The 25,783-nt window shown below is 39.4% G+C and overlaps 1 protein-coding gene across 8 annotated transcripts in view; it reads left to right on the forward strand.

The window, feature by feature from the left end:
* The window catches only part of UBE3D (ubiquitin protein ligase E3D), a 179,844-nt gene that overhangs the window by 120,797 nt on the left and 33,264 nt on the right, over window positions 1–25,783 (forward strand). For 2 of the 8 annotated variants that reach the window (XM_077999705.1, XM_077999709.1), the window contains one exon: window positions 4,305–4,380. The exons of 5 other annotated variants lie outside the window; for them this stretch is intronic. In XM_077999705.1, the coding sequence (XP_077855831.1) occupies window positions 4,305–4,373 (69 nt within the window). In that variant the 3' untranslated portion in view covers window positions 4,374–4,380. Of the gene's footprint in view, window positions 1–4,304; window positions 4,381–17,695; window positions 17,910–25,783 lie in introns of those variants that run through there. One more of the 8 variants, XM_077999708.1, reaches the window with a different exon arrangement.

Raw genomic sequence — 25,783 nt, forward strand, 5'->3', positions numbered from 1 at the left:
TTTGTCCCCTGCAACTTTACTGAATTTGTTTATCAATTCTAATAGTTTTTCATTGAAGTCTTTAGGTTTTTCTAAATATAAGATCATATCATCTACCAGCAAGGATAATTTGATTTGTTCCTTTCCAGTTCGAATGCCCTTTATTTCTTTCTCTCGTGTGATTGCTGTAGCTAGGACTTACGGTACTATGTTGAATAACAGTGGCAGTGGGCATCCTTGTCATGTTTCAGACCCTAGAGGAAAGGCTTCTAGTTTTTCCTTATTCAGTATGACACTAGCTATGGGTCTATCATATATGGCTTTTTTTATGTTGAGGTATGTTCCTTCTATATCCAGTTTTGTAATGGTTTTTATCATGAAGTGATGTTGAATTTTTCCAGATGCATTTTTAGCACCACCATCAATTGAAATGTTTATGTGGTTTTTGGCCTTCATTCTGTTGATATGATATATCACACTGAGTTATTTGTATATTTTGAATCATCCTTGTATCCCTGGGATAAATCCTACTTGGCCATGAAGAGATATCTTTTTAATGTGTTATTGAATTCAGTTTGTTAGTGTTTTATTAATGATTCTAAATCAATATTGTTTAGAGATATTTGGCTTGTAGTTTTTTTTAATGTGTGTTTGTTTAGTTTTGGTATCAAGGTAATACTTCTGGCCTCCTATAATGAGTTTGGAAGTATTCCATTCTCTATTTTCCAGAATCATTTGAGTAGAAGTAGTATTAGTTCTCCTTCAAATGTTTGGTAGAATACGGCAGTGAAGCCATCAGATCCTGGGCTTTTCTTTACTGGGGAACTTTTTATTATGACTTCAGTCTCATTTGGTCTGTTTAGGATTTTTTCATGATTCAGTTTTGGTACATGGTATGTGTCTATGAATTTATTCATTTCTTCTAGATTTTCCAATTTATGGGCATATAGCTGCTCATAGTAGCCACTAATGAGCCTATGAATTTCTGCAGTATCAGTTGTAATTTCTCCTTTTTCATCTCTGATTTTATTTATTTATTTTATTCATTTATTCTCTCGTATTTTCTTAATTATTCTGGCTAAAGATTTGTCAATTTTGTTTGCCTTTTCAAAAAAACCAACATTTTGTTTCATTGATCTTTTGTACTGTTTTCTCCATTTTAATTTCATTTATCTCTGTTCTGATCTTTACTATTTCTTTTCTTCTACTGATTTTGAGTTTGGTTTGCTCTTGCTTTCCTAGTTCTTTAAGATGAATCATTAGGTTGTTTATTGAAGGTTTTTCTTCTGTTTTGATGTACGCATTTACAGTTATAAACTTCCCTCCTAGAACTGCTTTTGCTGTTTTCCATAGGTTTTGGTATGTGTGTTTCCATTATCATTTGTTTCAAGAAATTTTTCAATTTACTTCTCAATGTCTTCATTGACCCACTGGTCATTCAGGAGTATATTGTTAATTTCCATGTGTTCGTATAGTTTTCAAAATTCCTCTTGTTATTGATTTAAAGTTTTCTTCCATTGTGGTCAGAGAAGATGCATGATGTTATTTCAATGTGTTTTGAGTGTTTTAAGACTTATTTTGTGACGTAACATATGGTCTGTCATTGAGAATGATCTGTGTACTGAGAAGAATATGTATTCTTCAGCACCATAAGATAGGGCAAGAAAGAGAAAAGAAAAAAATTAAAAATTAAAAAAAAATGTGTATTCTACAACCATTGGATGAAATGTTCTGTATCTTTTAGGTTTATTTGGTCCATAGTGCAGATTAAGTTTGATGTTTCTTTGACTATTTTCTGTCTAGAAGATCTGTTGAATGCTTAAAGTGGGGTGTTGAAGTCTCCAGCTATTATTTTATTGGAGTTCATCTCTTTCTTTAATAATATTTTCTTTACATATCTGGGTGCTCCAGTTTTGGGTGCACATATATTTATAATCATTATATCGTTTTGCTGAATGGACCCTTTTATCATTATATAATGACCTTCTTTGTCTCTTTGTATAGTTTTTGTCTTTAAATGTATTTTGGCTGATATAAGCCTAGCTACTTTGCTCTTTTTTGGTTTCCATTGACACAAAATATATTTTTCCATCTTTTTATTGGAGAGTTTACTTATATTCAGTGTTGTTATTGATAAGTAAAGATTTATTCCTGCCATTTTGTTATTTGTTTCCTGGTTGTTTTGTGGTCTTCTCTTCCTTCTTTCCTTCCTGTCTTGATTTTAGTCAAGGTGATTTTCTCTGGTGGTATGATTTAATTTCTTGCTTTTTATTTTTTCTGTGCCTGTTGTATGGTTTTTGATTTGAGGTTACCATGAGGTTTGCAAAAACTATCTTATAATTCACTATTTTAAGCTGATAACAACTAAACACTGCTTGCATAAACAAACGAAAAGAAAACTAATAAAAACTCTATACTTTAACTTTGTCCCCCACTTTTTAATTAACTTTTTAATTTTAATTCTTTGTTGTTTCTGTTTATACCTTATTGTACTGTCTATGTCTTGAAAAGTTGTTGTAGTTATTTTTGATTGGTTAATCTTTTAGTCTTTCTACTTAACAGTAGTTTACATACCACAGTTACAGTGTTATAATAGTCTGTATTTTTCCGTGTACTTATTTTTGCTGGTGAGTTTTGTACCTTCAGATGATGTCTTATTGCTCATGAACATTCTTTTCTTTCTGATTGAAGTACTCCCTTTAGCATTTCTTCAAGGACAGGTCTGGTGTTGAAATTCCTCAGTTTTTGTTTATCTGGGAAAGTCTTTATTTCTCCTTCATATTTGAAGGATATTTTCTCCAGATACACTACTCTAGGGTAAAATTTTTTTCCTTCAGCCTTTTAAATATGTCATGCCACTGTCTCTTGGCCTGTAAGGTTTCCACTGAAAAGTCTGCTGCTAGGTGTGTTGGCGCTCCATTGTATATTATTTGTTACTTTTCTGTTGGTGCTTTTAGGCTCCTTTCTTTATTCTTGACCTTTGGGAGTCTGCTTATTAAATGCCTTGAGGTGGTCTTCTATGGGTTAAATCTGGTTGGTTTTCTGTAACCTTCTTGTACTTGGATGTTGATATCTTTCTCTAGGTTTGGGAAGTTCTCTGTTCTTATCCCTTTGAATATATTTACTTCCCCTTTCTCTTTCTCTTCCTCCTCTTTAAGACCTGTAACTCTTAACTTTGCCCCTTGGAGGCTATTTTCTAGATCTTGTATGTATGCTTCATTCTTTCATTATTCTTTTTTGCTTTTATCTCCTCTGACTGTGTATTTTCAAATAGCCCACTAATTCTTCTGCTTAATCAATTCTCCTATTAAGAGACTCTGATTCAATCTTTAATATGTAAGTTGCATTTTTCTACTCCAGAATTTCTTCTTGATTCTTTTTAATTTCAATCTCTTTGTTAAATTTATCTGATAACATTCTGAATTCCTTCTCTGTGTTATGTTAAATCTCATTGAATTTCCTCAACACAGCTATTTTGCATTGTCTGTCTAAAAAGTTGCATACCTTTCTCCACCAGGATTGATCCCTGGTGCCTCATTTAGTTTGTTTGGTGAGGTCATGTTTTTCTGGATGGTCTTCATGTTTATTGATGTTTGTCAGTATCTGGGCATGGATATTAAAAAGTTAGGTATTTATTGTAGTCTTCACATCATGGGCTTGTTTTTACCTGTCCTTCGTAGGAAGGCTTTCCAGGCATTCAAAAGGACTTGGGTGTTGTGATCTAAGTCATAACTGTATTAGGAGACTGAAGCCTAGTAATTCTGTTATTCTTGGAGACTCATAGACTCACAGTGGCTTGGTGGTCTTACATAAGATCCAGAATACTTCTCTGTATTACCTGGCAGACTCTTCTCTTCCCTTACTTTCTCTTAAACAAATGGAGTCAGTCAGTCTGTCTTTCTCCCTCTTTTTCTGTCTTCCTTTCTGTCTGTCTATCTGTTTCTGTGCTGAGCCACCTGGGGCTGAGGTGACACAATCACCCCTGTGGCCACCATCACAAAGACTGCGCTGGGTCAGACCTGAAGCCAGCACAGCCCTGAGTCTCACCCAATGTCCACTATAATCAATACTTGGCTAACACCTATGTTTGCTCAAGGCGCTAGGGCTCTGCTATCAGCAGTTGGTAAAGCCAGCCAGGCTTGTGTTCTTCCCTTCAGGGTGGCAATTTCCTCCAGGCCCTGGGCCTGTCTAGAGATGCCATCTGAGACCTAGGGGCTAGAGTTAAAAACCTTAGCAGTCTACTTGGTATTCTGTTCTGCTGTGGCTTAGCTAGTCCTTGAACCATGAGAAACAGTCCTTCCCACTCTTCCCTCCCCTTTCCACAGGCAGAAGAGCCTCACTCCATGACCACAACCACCAGAAACCCATGGGGAGTACTGCCAAGCTACTGCTGATGTTCACGTAAGGCCCAAGGGCACTTCAGTAAACTTGTGGTGAATTCTGCCAGACTGGGATTCACCCTTCAGGGCAGTGGGCTCCCCTTTGGCTCAGGACAGGTCGAGAAATGCTGTCTAAGAACCAAGTCCCGGACTCAGGACTTGCTTTGTGCAAAGAACCTGCTTTGTGCTCTACCCCACTGTGACCAAGCTAGTACCTAAAGTGCAAGACAAAGTTCCCTTTACTTTTCCCTTTCCTCAAGCAGAAGGAGTTTCTCACCACAGCCATCAGAGTTTCAAATGTGTTGTGTCTCAGCTGAAGTCAGCACCTCTCAGAATCTCACCCAAGACCCACAGCTTACTACCTGGGTATCCCTACTGGTTATTCAGGGCCCAGGGGCTCTTTAGTCATCAGGTGATAGGCTTTGCCTGGACTGGGTCCTTCACTTTACAGCAACAGATTCCCTTCTGGTCCAGGGTGTGTCTACAAATGTCATCCAGAAGCTAGCGCCTGGAATGGAGCCTTACAACCGTGATCAGTTCTCTATCCTACTGTGGCCAAGCTAGTATTCAAGAATCAAAATAAAAATCCTCTTTACTCTTCCCTCTCCTCTCTTCAAGTGGAAGGAAGAGGTCTCTTTTGGAGTTGTGTTGCCTAGAGTTAGGGGAGGGGTGGCACAAGCACTCCCTTAGCTGCCCTAGCTAGTTTCTCAGTAGCTTGCATCACCCCTGAGTCCACTTGCTCCAATCCCAGCTCAGCATTAAGACTTGCAGTCCCTGTGGTCTAGGTTGTCTTTCAAGTTTATTTATGGCCCCACAGCACTTCAGCCCACAGTAACGAAGCTGGCTCGAACTCAAGTTCCCACCACTGGGATGGGCGATTCTCCTCTGGCTAGGGTTGATCTGCATGCTCCCTCCTTGTGTGGGCATCACCTGAGTTCCACTTGGTTTTGCTTTCCACTGTAACAGGGAAGCACTGAGTTTAATGTGAAGTCTCATAATTACTGCACTCTCCTCCTCTCAAGCACACAGATATCTCTGAGCTATGCAGCTGCTGTAGGGGAATGGGAGAGGGGTGGCATTGGCAATTCAAGACTGTTTCCTATTTCCTATTCTTTTCAGAGATATTAAGTTAAAATCAGATACCATGAGAGTCCTTACTTGATGTTTGGTTCTTTTTTTGTTTGTTTGTTTGAGACAGGGTCTCACTCTGTCATGCAGGCTGTAGTGTAGTAGTGCAATCTCAGCTCACTGCAACCTCCACCTCCTGGGCTTAAGCAATCCTCCCAGCTCAGCCTCCTTAGTAGCTGGGGCTACAGGTATGTGCCACCTTGCCCAGCTAATTTTTGTATTTTTAGTGGACATGGGGTTTCGCCATGTTGCCCAGGGTGGTCTTGAATTCCCTGGCCCGAGCAATTCTCCTGCCTCATCCTTCAAAAGTGCTAGGATTATGGGCATAAGCCACTGTGCCCAGCTAATTTTTGTTTCTTATGAAGATGCTTTTTTGTGTGTAGATAGTTGTCAAATTTGGTTTTCCTGTCAGGGGCACAGTGGGTAGGGTATTGTATCCCACCATCTTCCTTCAACCCTCCAAATCAATGTAACTCCCATTTTTAAAAAGTAAGTAAAGGTGAAAAAAGTAAGTAAAGTGGGCAAGTGTAATTATTTAACTACCAAAATGTGAGGCTATGCTTTAAATATTGGTCTTCAAATTCTGAATCTATTATTTATTCCACCTCATGACAGATACATCAAAGAAAATGCCAGATGGTCCTCTTTGACAGTCTTGTGTCTTGTATAACTTATTTTTACCATGTGGAAGCAACAATATCTCTTTCACTAATGTCATCCTTTAGAGAACAACAGCCTTCAAACATGGGAGCAGTGTGAGAAATAATCTCAAGCATTAAATGGATCGTGGCAAATAAGTGGAGCGTCATCAAATTAGTGTTCTGTATATGTTGTATAGTTTAATCATATAGTGAAAATATGTCAAAAAGAAGAAATAAAAAGCTTTATGGACTTTATTACCACCTGATAATTAGGGTTGATCAGGATATTTCCTGTTCTAGAGGGACTTGAAATCATACACTGTTCTGTGGTGAAGGGTGAAGTAATTGAAGCATCTTGAATATGAGACTCACATACTATTCTAGACAAGGAAATTCTCCATTGCTTGTTACTTATCTGTAATTTGATTTTAACTTTAAGAAACTCACTGATACTTAAAATTTTCATCTTTTTCATGATGTAAAAATCATATATTTAACTTCACAGTTATTCAGATGTTAATAGTTTTATAATTATCTCATTCAGCTAGTGGTTTACTACCTGTCAATATCTGTATCAAAAGAAAAGAAAACAAAATAATATGAAAATTAGATTTAGTCATTTTGCCATTTATTGGCAACTCAGGTGAAAAGCTTTGATGATATAGAAGTTTAAAGCTGTGGTTTAAACTTAATGTATTAGTTCATTCTCATGCTGCTATGATTAAATACCCAAGACTAGGTAATTATAAAGAAAAGAGGTTTAAGTGACTCACAGTTCAGCATGATTCAGGAGGCCTCAGGAAACTTACAATCATGGCAGAAGGCACCTCTTCACAGGGCAGCAGGAGAGAGAATGAGTGCAAGAAGGAGAAATGCCAGATGCTTATAAAACCATCAGATCTCATGAGACTCGCTCACTATCATGAGAGCAGCATGGGGGAAACTGCCCCCATGATCCAGTTATCCTCCACCTGGTCCTGTCCTTGACACATGAGGATTATGGGAATTACAATTCAGCGTGAGATTTGGGTGGGGACAAAGAGCCAAACCATACCATTTTGTGCCTGGTCCCTCCCAAATCTCATGTCCTCACATGTCAAAACAGAATCGTGCCCTTCCAACAGTCCCCCAGAGTCTTAACTCATTCTAGCATTAACCCAAAAGTCCAATTCCAAAGTCTCATCTGAGACAAGGCAAGTCCTTTCCACCTGTGAGCCTGTAAAATCAAAAGCAAGTCATTTACTTCCTAGATACAATGGGGGTACAGGCATTAGGTAAATACACCCATTCCACAGGGGAGAAATTGGCCAAAACAAAGGGGCTACAGGCCCCATGTAAGTCTGAAATCTAATAGAGCAGTCATTGAACCTTAAAGTTCCAAAATGATCTCCTTTGACTCCATGTCTCACATCCAGGTCATGCTGATGCAAGAGGTAAGCTCCCATGCTTTGGGCAGCTCTGCCCCTGTGACTTTGCAGGGTGCAGCCCCGCTCCTGGCTGCTTTCACAGACTGGTGTTGAGTGTCTGTGCAGGTGCACAGTGCAAACTGTCAGTGGAGCTACCATTCTGTGGTCTGGTTGACGGTGGCCCTCTTCTCACAGCTCCACTAGGTAGTGCCCCAGTGGGTACTCTGTGTGGGGGCTCAGACCCCACATTTCTGCTCCTCACTACCCTAGCAGAGGTTCTCCCTGAGGGCTTTACCCCTGTAGCAACCTCTGCCTGGACATCCAGGCATTTCCATACATCTTCTGAAATCTAGGTGGAGCTTCTCAAACTTCAATTCTTGACAACTGTGCACTCACAGGGCCAATACCACATGTAAGCCACCAGGGCTTGGGGCTTGCACCCTTTGAAGCCATGACCTGAGCTGTACGTTGGCCCATTTTAGCCATGGCTGGAGCTGGATAGGCAGTGGCCACAAAACCATTTTTTCCTCCTAGTGCTCTGGGCCTGTGATGGGAGGGGCTGCCTTGAAGGTCTCTGACATGGCCTGGAGACATTTTTCCCATTGTCTTGGTGATTAACATTCTGCTCCTTGTTTCTTATGCAAATTTCTGCAGACATCTTGCATTTTTTTCCCCCAGAAAATGGGTTTTTGTTTTCCATCACATTGTCAGGCTGCAAATTTTCTCATCTTTTATGCTCTGCTTCCCCTTTAAATACAAGTTCCAATTTCAGATCGTCTCTCTCAAGGTTAAAGTTCCACAGATCTCTAGGGCAGGGGCAAAATACCTCCAGACTCTTTACTAAAACATAGCAAGAGTGACCTTTCTATTCCAGTTCCCAATAAGCTTCTCATCTCCATCTGAGACCACCTCAGCCTGGACTTCATTCTTCATGTCACTATCAGCATGTTGGTCAAAACCATTCAATAATCTCTAAGAAGTTCTAAACTTTCCCACATCTTCCTGTCTTCCTCTGAGCCCTCCAAACTGTTCCAACCTCTGCCTGTTTCCCAGTTCCAAAGTCACTTCCACATTTTGGGTATATTTATAGCAGTACCCCACTCTACTGGTACCAGTTTACTATATTAGTCCTTTCTTGCTGCTATAAAGAACTCCCTGAGACTAGGCAGTTTATAAAGAGATTTAATTAACTCACAGTTCTGTATGGCTGGGAACGCCTCAGGAAACTTACAATCATGGCAGAAGGTACCTCTTCACAGGGCAGCAGGAGAGAGAATGAGTGCCAACAGAGGAAATGCCAGATGCTTATAAAACTATCAGATCTCATGAGAATTCACTCACTATCATGAGAGCAGTATGAGGGAAACTGCCCCCATGATCCGATTACCTCCACCTAGTCCTGCCCCTGATGCATGGGGATTCTGGGGATTACAATTCAAAGTGAGATTTGGATGGGGATGCAGAGCCAAACCGTATCACTTAAGAACTTAAAAAATAATAATATAATAACTTATAGGGACGCCTAGAAATAGATAAACAGAGGCCTGGGAATTCTACAGGTAAGTAACAACAATGGGCTATAGAGAAGAGGAAGTTAAGTTTTTGTCTCTGCACTCTTTTTTTTCTATATACTTTCAAACATTGTACTACATAAATGACCTCATCTGTTATATTCCACTTTCATCTCTGGGTGAATTATAGCCATTTTTTTTTAAAAAGTAATGTTTTCCCCTAATTATTAAAAAAAAAAAAAGAAACCTTTTATCATAAAAAAAATTGGAAAATTCAGAAAAATGTGAAGAGAATTAAGATCACTGGGAGTAACCAGTATTGACATTTTAGAGATTTTTTTTTTCCTTTTTTTTTTTTTTTTTTTTTTAGAGTCTTGCTCTGTCACCCAGGATAGAATGCAGTGGCACAATCTCAGCTCATTGCAACCTCTGCCTCTTGGGTTCAAGCAATTCTCCTTCCTCAGCCTCCTACGTAGCTGAGATTACAGATGCCACACCCAGCTGATTTTTGTGTTGTTAACAGAGATGGGGTTTCACCATATTGGCCAGGCTCATCTTGAACTCCTGACCTCAAGTGATCCACCGGCCTTGGCCTCCCAAATTGCTGGGATTACAGGTGTAAGCCACCATGCATGACCATTTTAGAGTAATTCTTACTAGTATTTTTAATGTCTGCTTATACACACACACACACACAAATATATATATTAATATAAAATTGGGCTCATTGAAGATGCTGCCTGGAGCACAGTACTGGCAATACTCTGCTCTTTCCTTTGTTTCATCTCCCGGCATGAAGACATATACTTTTCCCAAGAGACTATCAATGGGCCTTGGGGACATTATATATGAGGGTCTCAGGGTCCTGTTATTAGCTGCGAGTGGGAAGGGAAGAAGGGTGTGGGTGATTCCACATGTCAAAGGGCTTCTATAGTCATGAAGCAGACAGATCTGAACCAAGATGGGCAGGCACTCCCTAGAATTTTCACTCAGCACTTGTGGTAATCCACGTGTGCATCCCAGGGAACTGAGATGGGAGTGGTGTTGGCACCCTCAGGTCCCTGGATGCGTCCACTATTTTTTCTTTCCTGTGAATGCCTTTGTCCTCAATGTGCAAAGATAATCGGGAGTTGAGTGCTACTCATTATATTTAGGAACTTTGTTCTCAAAGGTAGTGATTACTGTCCTATTTTCCATCTCTCTCCTCGAAACAATTTCTGGGAATTACCTCAGCATTTGGATGTGAAAGATGTTGTCATCTTCATTCCTTTTTGCCCTGCAGGGCATTCTGTGGTCTGGGGAAATAAGCAGGTATTCTTAGTTGAATTTAGTTCTCTAGTCTGAATTGTCTCTTCCTCTGCCTCCTTTCATTTTGGACTCTCCTTTTTGCCATACTCTAGAGAGAACGTGGAGGATGGGGCCAGGCAGAGAGCCTGGAGGTTAACCAGAAATTTAGCCAGATCCACGTTGATGCCACATCACATCTTTCAAAAGGCCGATTCCCTACCCAGTTACCTGCCACTTGACTTGCCCCTCAGACGTTTCGGTCGCTACCAAGGAGTTGGGCAAAGCTGGATAGTTTCTGTGCTTTCTGTAGCACTTGGTAGGGGAGGTCTGAAGGGACTTGGGATGCTCTGCCGTTTGCTTTATTGAGAGAAGCAGGGATGATGTATAGCTTACTAAGTCTATAATTATGTTTCTTGTTTTGTTTGGTTGTGTTTAGTAAGTTAATTTTTTCCTGATTCTAAAGGAAATACAGTCATGTATTACTTAATGATAGAGATACATTCTGAGAAACATGTCATGAGGCATCACACAGAATGTCATAGAGTGCACTTACACAAACCTAGATGGGCTGGGACAGCCTACTACACACCTAGGCTATGTGGTATGGCCCATTGCTCCTAGGCTGCAAGCCTATATGGTATTGTACTGAATACTGTAGGCAATTGTAATACAATGGTAAGTATTTGTATATCAAAATATATCTAAACATAGAAAAGGTATGGTAAAAATATGGTATAAAAGATTAAAAAGTGGTACACTTGTATAGGGCAGCTCTGTTATAATCTTATGAAACTACAGTTGTACATGTGGTCTCTTGTTGATCAGACATCATTATGCAGCTCATGACTGTATGTACCCACGATAGACAATGTGGTATGGGTTTTTCATTAGCAAAACAATACATACTTTTACTTTTAGCAAACTAAAAATATAGAACCTTAAAATTGAACCAATGGCTACCTAGCCCAATTCAGTCCATCTGTCCTTCATGGTGGGGAGAGGAGGCCTAGGAGCAAGGCCTGGCAGGCTCTGGGCAGCCTTTGTGATTTGAGAGCACTCACCTTCTCTTACCTCAGTATCCTTAACACAGAAATAGGGATAAAGAGAACTGGAAGACAGATAGGGTTTGTCTAATTCTGTAATGACATTATTATGAGTGGTACTCGTTCTTTTTTTTTAATAGACGGGGTGTCCAGTCTCACTCGGTCACCCTGGCTGGAGTGTGGAGTGTAGTAGCACGATCGTAGCTCACTGCAGCCTAGAACTGCTGAGTTCAAGCGATCCTCCTGCCTCAGCCTCCCATGTAGGTGCATGCCACCACACCAGACTATGGTACTAGTTCTTAAATGTCAGTGTACATGGGAAGCTTGTTTAAAATTTAGATTTCTTAGTGATCTAAGAAATTGGAGTCCTAGCCAGAGAGATTCCGATTCAATAGCTCTGAAGTAGAGTCCAAAAATCTGCATTAACAAGCATCCAAACGTGTATATGATAGGGAATTTCAAGAACGAAACTGTAAGAAACACATGATAAGAGAATATACACCAACTAAAGGGAGAAATGAAAGAAAGTATTTTAATTATAACAAACATCTAGTCACTAGTCCAAATAGCTTAATTATTTTCACCTTTTCTTCACTGCTCCTTATTAACCTGCACTTAACACAGTCTGTATTGCACTAAACTGAATAGTTGTCATGAAGTTTATATTTTTTCTTTTCTTTCCTTCTCTCTTTACCCTCAGATGCTTTGTAGAATCCTTGTGTTACCTCTGTCACTCCTCTTTCTGCCATTGCTGTGAACACCCAGCATGCCCACATCTCCTGGTCTCTGGGCTTCTTGCTTTTCTCGGGGATGTGCAGCCTCTGTAGTCCCCTCTCTCACTGCACGTGTCAGACACTCAAGGTCTAGTCTGGACTGCTGACCCTCTTCTAGGCAGATAACCCTCTATGGATCCCAGTTTCTTTATCTGTGGGATGAAGGGTTGGGTTAAATTACATATGTAAGTGTTTTTAAAGTTCCTTTTAAGGTAGAGGCACAGAGTCATTTTTGTCTGTTCCCAGCTGTTTTTAATTTATTCACCCAGGCTGTGTAATATAACTGTATTCCTTAAATGTTATAGAACCTTATTTCTTGTGAACATCCTGGAAGTGTTTAACTGAGGAAAAATAGAGATAAAGTCAGATTACATAGGGTTGTTGTGTGTGTGTGTGTGTGTGTGTGTGTGTGTGTGCGCGCGCGCGCGCGCCCGTGTGCTTTCCAAGAGAATGGAGTTGATGCTGTAAGGCCTCCCTAACAGCTGTCAGGAAGGGACAGGAATGATGGGGTTAGGGTGCCGTCTGGCCCTTGGCTCTTCCTGCCTCTGAGACATAGGCGACTCTTTCATGTGGAGGCTAGCAAATGAAGAACCCTGTCCGAAGGCCTGTGTGTCACAGAAACTTGGTATGTTCTCTGACAGCCCGTCATTTCTCCCCTTTCCTCTTCCTTCTCTACCCTCCCTTCGGCTTTTTGCACTTTTGGCTTCCCCTTTTATTTTTGACTCTGGTTCTTGGCGCACATTGAAACACGTATGACTTAGGAATTTTTCAGTGATTTTGTCTTTGTATTTTATTTATAAGTATAGTGACTCCAAGAAAGTATTCTAAAATGTGAGCCTCTTCTGTTGCCTGGAGCTGCTAACGAGAGGACTTCGTTCTTTCCCACACACTGAGCATGGCTGTGTTCAGTCAAGTGGCTTCCTGGTGGTGGGTCTTACTTCCTTGGAAAGGAGGCTAAAGATATATGTCTGCTTTTAGAATCAAAGTGGGATCAAGACTGAAATAACTGAGCTTGCTTCACTCATGGAGGGAGCTGCTGTGTTGTTCTCAGGAGCTTTTTTTTGTTTTTTGTTGTTGTTGTTTTTGTTTGTTTGTTTTGTTTTGTTTTGTTAGAAGGAGGAAACAACAGCCTGGGGAGGATATCAGCCTTCAGGGGAATGTGATTTGGAAGGTGAAACTGTTCTCAAGCCTCCATTGAGAACCTCTTGTGAGTCCTCCTGGTAGTGACTAATCATTTCAGCAAAGTTAGAATATTTCGAATAGAAGAGGTATTGGGGGATCTTTTCTAGTCTAAATGAGAATAAGCCAAAGGAAGCATGGGAAACAAGAATGAAATTATTTTATTGTCCCTTTGGTCCTCGCTCTTGTAGACCTCATCTATGGAGCAGTAAAGAAAAGGGCCTGCAGTGGAAGTGGAAGATATGTTTGGGCTCCTTCATGACTGTTGGGAAACCAGCAACCAGCGTGACTGGACCTAAGTCACTTTCCCTGTCTATACCGCAGTGTTTTCATTCCTCCTGCGCTAAACTGATTCTAACTTCTAGTAGTTGAAAGTCTGACAGAAATGTAAGAGCTGGTGGATTAAATTAGCCTGAAGAAGAAAAATTATCATCCAGTTTGCCCTCCTCTGAGATTAGCACATTGCTTCTTTGGGGGTTGGAGGTTGGAAGTGATGGTCACAAACCAAGTGGCCATGTCTGGGCAGCAGGGAAGGGGCTTCAACTAGGGGCTTAATGCAGTTAGCATCAACAATTGGCTTTCAGTAATTTAAGACAGTGTGACTAATCTGTAGCATACAAAGGTTGTCTGGTATATAGTCTAAAGCCGTGATAACAGAGCACAGACTAAATTGGCAGAATAATGTTTCAGTGCTGGCTCCTTTTCTTGACTCTTTAGAACTGAATGCAGTTCTTCATTTAAAAAAAAAACTTACATGTGTCCATAGTCCCTATATTTCTGGTTCTCTTCCTGCTGGTAGTAAATTATTGTTTTCTTCTGATTTAACTTCAGCTCGAAAATCATTTGTAAAAGCAATAAATATTTGAGACATTGATGATTTGAAACATCAGCTGCTTTTCATTGAGTCCCTCAGATATGCTAATGTTTTTAGCAGAAATCAGAGCACTTAGAAGACTTGGTTTTTGGTATTTTTATTTTAAATAGCAGAGTTAAATCTGTTTATATTACATTTTTGTGTTACTCATGTAATTGGACTTACGTCTACAATCTTTGGCAGGGGCAGGATGGAATGTATCTAGGATTTTCTAGCAGAGACTAAATTGTTCAGTATATTTACTTTTTTAAAACAAAGACCTTACCATTGTTTATTTTGCCACCTATTAGGCACATTACGTCCTCTCACCCCACATTTCCCTATTACTATTATCTATTGTTTTTCCTGGTTTCACTTACAAACACAAAAATTCATTATTTTACATATTTTCATGTTCTCTACCTAATACATATAGTTGTCAGCCTTTTATTTTCTTGCATCTCACTTCCTGTAGTATTTCTGTCACTGGCAGTTTGTGAATGGGAAACTCTCTTAGTCTTTGTATATCTGGAAACGTCTTCATTTTGTTCACACTCTTTAGTGATGGCTAAGCTAAGTATAGAATTCTATACCCCTTTTCACTTTGAAGATCTATCACTCATTGCCTGCTGACATCTATTTTTGTTGATAAGACAGCTGTTGTAAGACTATTTGCTATTCTTTTGAAGATAAACTGTCTTCTTTCTTTTTCCTGCTGGCCTGTAAGATTTTATCTTCATGCTTGATATACTATAGATTTACAGTGATGTCTTAAGTGTGGAGTTTTAAAATCTTATTCTGGCCGGGCGTGGTGGCTCACGCCTGTAATCCCAGCACTGTGGGAGGCCGAGGTGGGTGGATCACGAGGTCAGAAGATTGAGACTATCCTGGCTAACATGGTGTAACCCTGTCTCTACTAAAAATACAAAAAAAATAGCCCGATGTGGTGGTGGGCGCCTGTAGTCCCAGCTAATCAGGAGGCTGAGGCAGGAGAATGGTGTGAACCCTGGAGACGGAGCTTGCAGTGAGCCGAGATCGTGCAACTGTACTCCAGCCTGGGTGACTGAGCAAGACTCTGTCTCAAAAACAAAAAACAAAACAAAACACAAAAACATAAACAAAACAAAAACAAAACAAAAAAAACCTTATTCTACTTAGCACTCTGAGAATACATGTAAGAACTCCTGTCTTTAAGTAGTTTTGTAAAATGATCAGCTAATATATATTAAATTTCCATTTTCCCCACCCCCATTTCTTCATTCTGACCTTCTATTAGACATATATTGGTGATGTAGTTTGAATATTTGTCCCCATCCAAATCTTACGTTGAATTTTAATCCCAGATGTTGGAGGTGGGGCCTGGTGGGAGGTTGTTTGGGTCATAGGGGTGTGTCTCTCATGAATGGCATGGGCTATCCCCTTGGTGATAAGTGAGCTCTCGCTCTGAGTTCACACAAGATCTGCTAGTTTCAAAGTGTGTGGCACCCCCATCCCTCTTTCTTGCTTGCTCTGCTTTCTCCATGTGATGTGCCTGCTTCCCCTTCACCTTCTGCTATGATTGTAAGCTTCCTGTAGACTCCCTAGAAGCCAAGCATATGCCAGCACCATGCTTCCTATAAAGCCTACAGAACCATGAGCCAGTTAAACCCCTCTTCTTTATAAATTACCCAGTCTCAGGTATTTCTCTATAGCAATTCAAGAACAGCCTAATACTATTGGAGTCATTCTTGCGTTCTCCTTGCCTATTCCCTTGTCTCTTAACTGTTTTTTCATATATATATATAATTTGTAAATACACACTCATTTTTATCTCAGAGCTGTATCAGAATAAATCCTGAGTACTAGATCTTCCAGTTCACTCATTCTGGTGTTTATCTCCACTATTGAGTTTTATTTCAGTGGCTATATATTTTCATTTCCAAGATGTCACATTTTAAAAATTTCTATGAAGATATTAAGCATAGCCTACAACTATTCTGAGTTTGTTCTGTTATTTTATTTTTTTCTGAAAGTGCTTATTCTTCTACTTGTTAATTTTGTGGCTAACTTAGATATCTTCATGTGTTTTGGAATTTTGCTTTGCAAGCTTACCTTGTTTAACATCTGCTTTCTCCTCCTTACTCTTTCCCACAACTTGCCCCACCCCCATGATAGTTTTGCAGCTGCTTCTGCATCTATGTCTGTGTTTTTCTATTTCTCTAAATGAGGAGCCCCAGGTGAGCCATAACTTCCAGCATTTGTCAGCAACAATTTTCACTGGTTTCCTTTCATAAGCCTCATGCAGTCTAAGTCCAGCCACTCTGTTAAAAAATTAAAATAACAGAACAAAGTAAAAATATTTACAAGCTGTGTTTAATGTCCTCATTGTATTAATCCATTCTCACACTGCTATAAAGAACTGCCTTAGGCTGGATAATTTATAAAGAAAAGAGGTTTAATTGACTCATAGTTCCACGTGGCTAGGGAGGCCTCAGGAAATTTCTAATCATTGTGAAAGGGTAAGCAAAGCATGTCTTATATGGTGGCGGGTGAGAGAGAGTATGTGAAGGAGGAGCTGTGAAACACTTATAAAACCATCACATCTTGTGAGAACTCACACACTATCATGAGAACACCATGGGGGAAACGGCTCCCAGGATCCAATCACCTCCTACCAGGACACTCCCTCAACATGTGGGGATTATGGGGATTACAATTTGAGCTGAGATTTGGGTGGGGACACAGAGCCAGACCATATCTCATAATGATTGTTTTTAATTTGATACCTTGGAAATAAAAAAATAAAACCTTAACTTTAGCCCCACTAGGCAGTTCCATGGCTTTAGCTCTGCCTCCACACTGTGTGCTTCTGGTCTATGCAAGTGCTTAGCTTGTTTTCTGAGTATAGCTATGATTTGGAATTCTCTCATTTTATATTTTATCTGTCATTGCCTGATACTTGAAGAAGGCAAAGACTTTTAGTGTAATCTTTGGCTGTCTATGATTTAACCTTGGTTTTCATTTCATATCTGTAGAAGGAAAATAACAACTGCCCTTCCCATCTGTGAAACCACTTTGTAAATAAAAAAGATAAGTTGTGGCCATTTGTATAATTAAAGTAATTGGTATCACATTTTACCACTACACTCTACCTATGGAGTCAAAGATGTTCAGGATGGGTAGGTGGCATGCTGGGGGAATGAAATACCTTAGGTCATAATAGACTTAAACATCCCTAAAGTTGTTTGGTAAATGTTGTCAGTGGTTTAGTCCACAAATTGCAGAGTGCTTTCTACAGGTAAATGGATTGTGACTGTATATTTACTTTTAGAGTTGCATACAATGAAAATGCAATTGTTTTTTGTGACAATAAAGCTGGCTCACTATTCACTGGATTGTTCCATTTTTCTTAACTCTGTTGTGATGGTATCCAGAACCTATCTTGCCATTTGCTGCTTAGGTGCTTTATAAAATCTGTCTAAACTAAAGATGGACTTGCTCTGGATATAAAAGAGTTTATTAAACTTTGTCTTTCAGGTGCTTATCACCATCATTGCATAATGTTGAAGGCCTAGAGAGTCATACTGTGAAGATGATGCCTTTTATCAGTGTTATAAACCATTTTGTTTGTATCTTCCCCTACCCCCCGAAAAAAACCCAGATCGGCTTGGTCAGGTAGCAGGAATCAACAAGAGAAGCCACTGCCTGAATATGACCCTGGATACACAAAATTAAAGGTTTTCCCCTCTCATACTGTCACATTCTTTATAGCAGACAACTAGAGCCCTGATTTTCTCTTTTAGCTATGTTTTGTTAATTGAAAATTTGTGTTCCTCTCTCTCTTCATGCTCTAGCATGGTGTCTAAAAATTCTCCATACACATTTCCTGGCAGCAGAAAACAATGGCAATTGTGTAGTAATCAGTTTCCCAAACTAAAAACAAGAAACAACTTTCCAATTAGGAAAACACCACACAAAGCCACACCCTTAGCATTACTTATAGGCAGAGAGTACAAAAACACAAATAGCTGTGGATAAATAGGGAAAAAACATGAGTAAGTTCCAGTGTTCAGTTCCTCACACTTCTTCCCCACTTCCATTCATGCCAGGCTTCATGGAGGGCAAAGCAGACCAAGATAAACTGCGAAAACAGAAGAGATAGGCTAGTGACAATGCCTAAGAGTGATTTGGAATGGCCACCAGAAAGATTAAATTTAACCTAAATTCTAAAATGCTTGGAAAATGACCAAGCAGATCACAGCATGGAATATAGGGAAGGGATTTTAAGGTCACATGATTTAAAGAGCCAAAGGCCATATAGGACCAGATACACCAGTTAAAGATACACCATTTTATAGGACCAGATACTATTCAAATGAACAATCATCATTTAAAAGGATAGGTATCATTTAATGCGTCAGTCTTCCAAAGCATTATTTCCAGTGAAACTACTCTGTATGACACTATAGCAGTGGATATGTGTCATCATATGTATTAGTCTGTTCTCATGCTGCTGATAAAGACATACCCAAGACTGGGTAATTTATAAAGAAAAGAGGTTTAACTGACTCACAGTTCAGCATGATTTAGGAGGCTTCAGGAAACTTACAATCATGGTAGAAGGGGAAGTGAACACATGCTTCTTCACATGGTGGCAGCAAGGAGAAGAATGAGAGTGAAGATAGGGGAAGCCCCTTATAAAACCATCGTATCTCATGAGAACCCGCTCACTATCAGGAGAACAGCATGAGGGTTACTGCCCTCATGATTCAATTACCTCACGCTGGGTCCCTCCCATGACACGTGGAGATTATGGGAACTACAATTCAAGGCGAGATTTCAGTGAGGACGCAGGCAGACTGTGTCATTTCGCCCTAGCCCCTCCCAGATCTCATGTCCTCATATTTCAACACCCAATCCAAGTCCAAAGACTCATCTGTAATAAGGTAAGTCTTCTCTGCGTATGAGCCTGTAAAATCAAAAGCAAGTTAGTTACTTCCTAGATATAATGAGTGTACAGGCACTGGGTAAATACACCCATTCCAAATGGGAGAAGTTGACCAAAACAAGGGGGCTTCAGGCTACAAGCAAGTCTGAAATCCAATAAGGCACTTATTAAATCGTAAAGTTCCAGAACGATCTCCTTTGACTCCATGTCTCACATCCAGGTCATGCTGACGCAAGAGGCGGGCTCCCATGGCTTTGGACAGCTCTGTCCCTGTGGCTTTGCAGGGTACAGCCCCCCTCGTGGCTGCTTTCATGGGCCCTGGTGTTGAGCGTCTGTGGCTTTTCCAGGTGCATGGTGCAAGCTGTGCACAGTATAAGCTGTTGGTGAATCTACCATTCTGGGTCTGGTTGATGGTGGCCCTTTTCTCACAGCTCCACTAGGCGGTGCCCCAGTGGGGACTCTGTGTGGGGGCTCCAACCCCACATTTCCCTTCCACACTACCCTAGCAGAAGTTTTCCATGAGGGCTCCACCCCTACAGCAAACTTCTGCCTGGATTTCCAGGCACTTCCATATATCCTCTGAATCAAGGCAGAGTTTTTCAAACTTCAATTCTTGACTTCTGTGTACCCACAGGCCTAACACCACGTGTTAGCCACCAAGACTTGGAGCTTGCACCCTCTGAAGCCCCAACCTGAGCTGTACCTTGGCCCATTTTAGTCATGACTGGAGCAGCTAGGATTCAGGGCACCAAGTTCCTAGGTTGCACATGGCAGAGAAGCCCTGGGCCTGGCCCACAAAACCATTTTTTCCTCCTCGGCCTCCAGGCCTGTAATGGGAGGGGCTGCCATGAAAGTCTTTGACATGCCCTAGAGACATTTTCCCCATTGTCTTGGTGATTAGTATTCAGCTCCTTGTTACTCATGCAAATTTCTGCAGTGGGCTTGAAGTTCTTCCCAGAAAATGAGTTTTTATTTTATACTGCACTGTTAAGCTGGAAAATTTTTAAACTTTTATGCTCTGCTTCCTGTTAAACACTTTGCCACTTAGAAATTTCTTCCACTAGATACCCTAATCATATCTCTCAAGTTCAATGTTCCACAGATCTCTAAGGCAGAGGCAAAATGCTGCCAGTCTATCTGCATAGAAAGAGTGAATTTTCTACTCAAGTTCCCAACAAGTTCCTCATCTTCATCTGAGACCACATCAGCCTGGACCTCATTGTCCATATCGCTATCAGCATTTCAACAAAGCCATTCAACAAGTCTCTAGTTTCCCGTATCTTCCTGTCTTCTGAGCCCTCCAAGTCTAGGAAGTTCCAAACTTCCCACATTTTCCTATCTTCTTTTGAGCCTGCCAAACTGTTCCAAACTGCCTGTTACCCAGTTCCAAAGTCGCTTCCACGTTTTTGGGTATGTTTACAGCAGTGCCCCACTACCCAGTATGAATTTGCTGTATTAATTCATTCTCACACTGCAAACAACATGTCTAAGACTGGATATTTATAAAAGAAAGAGGTTTAATGGACTCACAATTCAGCATGACTGGGGAGGCCTCAGGAAATTTACAATAGTGGCAGAAGGGGAAATGGAACATGTGCTTCTTCACATGGTGGCAGCAAGGAGAAGAATTAAAGGGTGAGAGAAGCCCCTTATAAAACCATCATATTTCATAAAACTCACTATCACAAGAACAGCATGAGGGTCACCACCCCCATGATTCAATTACTTCCCACTGGGTCCCTCCTATGACATAATGGGGATTATGGGAACTAAAGATGAGATTTTGGTGGGGATGCAGCCAAACCATATCATCATATATTTGTCCAAACCCATAGAATGTACACCACTAAGAGTGAACAGTAATGTAAACCGTGGACTTTGGGTGATAAGGATGTGTCAATGTAGGTTCACCAGTTGTAACAAGTGTACTGCTCTGTGGTGGATATTGATGATGAGGGAGGCTATGCATGTGTGGATACAGAGGGAATATGGGAATTCTATGCACCTTCCTTTCAATTTTGCTGTGTACTTTAGAAAAAACAGTCTATTTCATAAAAATAGCATAATTTCTGGAGAAGGAAAAGAGTAAAAACAAAAGAAGGGTTTTTTAGCAATTGGATGAAGAAGGAGAAAAGAAGAAAGGGGGAAAGCTTAGAATTATGTAAGAGAATCACAAAATCAGAGGACTCACTCTCCACTCCCCCAACCAGAACAAACACACCAACAAAAAAACCCACTAAAGTACCTTGACTTTGCTAGACTGACAGAAAGGGCATCTTTTGAAAGAGGAATTTTTAAAAACTTTAATCTCATGAAAGTGAACAAAATGAAATTAAAATCAGTAAAGAAATTTTGTAAAAAATAGGAAATCTTCAGACTTTTAGTAAGAGAAAGCCCTTAATTAGTCCCTTAATTATCAAAAAAGCTTAGCAAAAATTACAGTTTTTCAAAACACAATTAAGTGACCCTTTCCCCACAAAAGTCTTAGTTCCATGGTAAGACTGAGAATTTTATTAGGTCAGTGTTGATCTCCATCAGATGTGATTAGGGCCCAGAGTTATGTAAGACAAACATGACTGTTGAAGAGCCACTCCTATGAATAAGAAAGTTCTTAAGAAAGGTTTAATTGTCCTGTGGACTGAATGGATATCTCACGTTTACCTGAAGAAAGATTTGTTATTTTTATGATTTTGATGATGATGTTTCTACATCCTTGGATTTAGATCATACAATCAAGCAAGAATCATAGTAGCCATAGTTTTATTTTGGTCGCTATATGGTTCTTTTGGAATTATGTTTGAAATAGTTATGTTTGAAATTATAATGCAGAATAATTGATTAAACTACTAGGTGTTTGTAGTCACTTCTGTATAAAGTTGGGACTAGCTTTTGTTATGCATATCTTTGTTAGAATAGTATTTCTATAAGACATCAAATTTATATTACTTCACCTCACTACAGCTTTTTTCCCTAGAAGAACATAACTTACCATATGGACAGAGACTGCTGCTGTTTGGATTCCCATGGATACCTTTATCCAGCATTTTGTCAGAGGGGAAATTGCCTTATACATAATCTGAAATAATTGAAATAATTGAAAGTATAATGAGAGCCAATATTTAGAAGCTCCCTTGTGCTTCTTTCTACTCTGCAAATAAAATGATCACTGAATGCATTCATGTTTTAAAATTTAAGCAGACTTGGTAAATGAATCTTGTTTTCTAAAGGTGCAGAGGGGCTAATATAAGGTGGTTGGTGTCCCTAGAACAGGTGTTAAAAGATCTTTTTATGCTTCTCGATACATTTGCAAATTTACCATCATGAAGTGGCAATTTGCAGTGTAGAGCTGATTACAGAAATCAGGATATAGTTGAAATGCATTTTTTTAAAATTCATCATATTATTGCCTATTCCTCTGCTTTTTTAGGATACATACAACAACATTAATAATGTTCTCAGAAGTCCCTGAGAGATTTGTTGCCTTGTTTTATTTTTAGTGGTTGACAGGAATTGGCTTTAAAATGAAAGTCATTCATATGTGATTCCCAGGATCCATTTTAGCATCTGACCAAATTTTGCATTCTTATTCATCATTTTAAAAAGCAAGACTTTATTTTTATAGCAGTTTTAGGTTCACAAAAAATTAGGAGGAAGGTTCAGAGATTCTCATATACCCCTTACCTCTACATATGGATAACCTCCTTCATTACAACATCCCCCACTAGATGGGTACATTTGTTACAGTTGATGAACTTACATTGATACATTCTTACCACCTAAAGTCCATAGTTTACATTAGGGTTCACTCTTGGCATTGTACATTTTAAGACTTTGAAAAAATATATAATGACATGTATGTACCAATATAGTATTATACAGAGTAGTTTCACTGTCCCTAAGAATACTCTGTGCTCTGCCTGTTCATCCTTTCCTCCCCCCACAACTACTGGCACCCACTGATCTTAATACTGTCCCTATAGTTTTGCTTTTTTCCAGAATGGCATTTGTCTTTGTTCACAGATGCCATGATTATCTTATTTAAAAAATCCTGAAGAATTAAAAAAAAAGAAACCTCCCAAAACTAATAAGTGATTATAATAAGATTGTAGGATACAAAGTTAATATACAAAAGCCAATTATTGCCTTCCTACATACCAGCAATGGATAAGTGAAATTTGAAATTAAAAACAGTACCTTTTACATTAGCCCCCCAAAATTGAAATATGTAGATATAAATCTAGCAAAATATGTATAAGATCTCTTTGAAGAATACTGTAAAACTCTGATGAAAGAAATCAAAGAACTAAAAAAATGGAGAGATATTCCATGTTCATGGAAAGGAAGACTACATGTGGTCAGGATGTCATTTCTTTCTAACTCTAGATTCTCAATCCATAGATTCCATGCAATCCCAATGAAAATCTGAGCAAGTAATTTTGTATACGTTGACAAACTGATGCTAAAGTTTATATGGAGAGGCAAAATACCCCAACTAGCCAACATAATATTGAAGGAGGAACAAAACTAGAGGACTGACACTACCCTACTTTAAGACTTAATATAAAGCTACAGTAATCACCACCAGTGTGGTATTAGTGGAACACACACACACACACACACACACACACACACACAAATAGATCAATGGAACAGAACAGAAAGCCCAGAAATGGACCCGCATAAATATGGTCAACTGATCTTTGACAGAGAAGCAAAAGCATTTCAACAGAGAAAAGTTAGTCTTTTTAATAAATGAGGTTGGAACAACTAGACATCCACATACAAAAACAATGAATCTAGATACAGATTTTACACCCTTTACAAAAATCAACTCAGAATGGATCACAGACCTCAAAGTAAAATACCAAACAAGTAAACCCTTAGAAGATAAGGTAGGAGAAACTCCAGATGGCATAGCATCTGATGATGACTTTTTAGATACAGTGCAAAGGCATACCTCATGAAAGAAAGAATTGATAAGCTGGACTTCATTAAAATAAAAATTTCTGCTTTGTAAAAGACACTAGAGAATAGAAAGAAAAGCCACAGGCTGGGAGAAAAGAAAACAACCTGATTTTAAAATGGGCAAAGACCTTCAGAAACATGTCACTAAAGAAGATATACAGATGGCAAATAAATGTATGAAAAGATACTCCACATCACATGTCATCAGGAAAATGCAAATTAAAACAACAGTGATAAACTACCACACACCTATTAGAATGGCCGTAATCCAGACCACTGACAACACCAAATGCTGGTGGAGCAACAGAGATGTTCTTTGATTGCTGGTAAGAATGCAAAGTGGTACAGCCACTTTTCAAGACAGGTTGGCAGTTTCTTAGAAAACTTAACATACTCTTACTGTATCATCAATACCAAAGGTGCTCAAACTTATTTCCACACAAAAACCTGCACAGGGATGTTTATAGCAGCTTTATTCATTATTGCCAAAACTTGCAAGCAACCAATAGTCTTTCCATAGGTGAATGAATAAACTGTGACACATCCAGACAATGGAATATTATTCAGTACTAAAAAGAAATGAGCCGTCAAACTAGGAAAAGGCACAGAGGAAACTTAAATGCATATTACTAGGTGAAAAAAGCCAGTCTAAAGAGGCTACATACTGTATGGTACCAACTATATGACATTCTTTTTCACTTTTTATTTGGATTCCACTCCATTTTACCTTCAAGTTTAGAAGTCACAGTCAGCTAAATTCAAAGGGGCTTGAGTAAAGCAAGCTGGGATTTCCTTCTTTAGGAAATATTTTTGAAAGATGATCACTAGACCATTGTTTTTATATCCTCTATTGAGGAAGGGAGGTGGGGAGATTTTTTAATAAGATTTTAGGCTATAGAGCTAGAAATGTGGTGATTTGAATACTGGTTCTATCATGTACTTAACCAGCTGTGTGACCTTGGGAAGCTTTTTTTTCCACCTAAATGAGCATTTAGTCTTTACTTAGTAGGAACAAAGTATAGAACCAAGGAATGGAATATTACTTATTTAATATTTTGGTAATTTTGTAGGGTATTTATTGTTACTCCTCATATTTTAGAGGCTGACTTTGTCATCGTTCCCCCTATTGGTCAGGGGTTCTTAAAAGCAACAAAATCCTCTCTGGCTAGTTTGAGCAGAAGCAGGATTTAGTGAAGGATATTGGGCAGTTACACATGCAGCCAAGAACAGGGCCCAACATGCCATCCAGATTGCTTTTAGGAAAATATCACTACATTATTTACACCGGTGACTCTACCCAGATGTCCTCAGAAAGAAAGATACTTCCCTTCCATGGTCACCACAGGATAGGATGGATTCCCCATGTTTCCTCCTCAGGTTACTTACTTCTGAAGCTAATCCTGAGCCGTGTGTCTAATCAATAGAGCCTGATCATGTGCTGCTGTCCTGGCTTCACAGGAAAGCTGAAGAAACAAGTTTTCTGGCTTTTGACTTAAAGAAGTAGGGTCTGTAAGGAAGGAAATTCCTGACATTTTGAAAAAGTGCTGGGCAGGCAGAAAATATGGCAGTACTCCAAGGACATTTTTGCTTCAGTAGATGGATTCATAAAGATAGAAATGTGTTCAAATTAAAAGGAAGGTGACTTTGGTTTATATTCCTTCTTTGAATGATTATTTTATTTTTAAAGTAGACTTTGCTTACAGGTATATGTG

This window comes from Macaca mulatta, chromosome 4 (genome assembly GCF_049350105.2).
Source record: "Macaca mulatta isolate MMU2019108-1 chromosome 4, T2T-MMU8v2.0, whole genome shotgun sequence".
Taxonomy (NCBI): Eukaryota; Metazoa; Chordata; class Mammalia; order Primates; family Cercopithecidae; genus Macaca; species Macaca mulatta.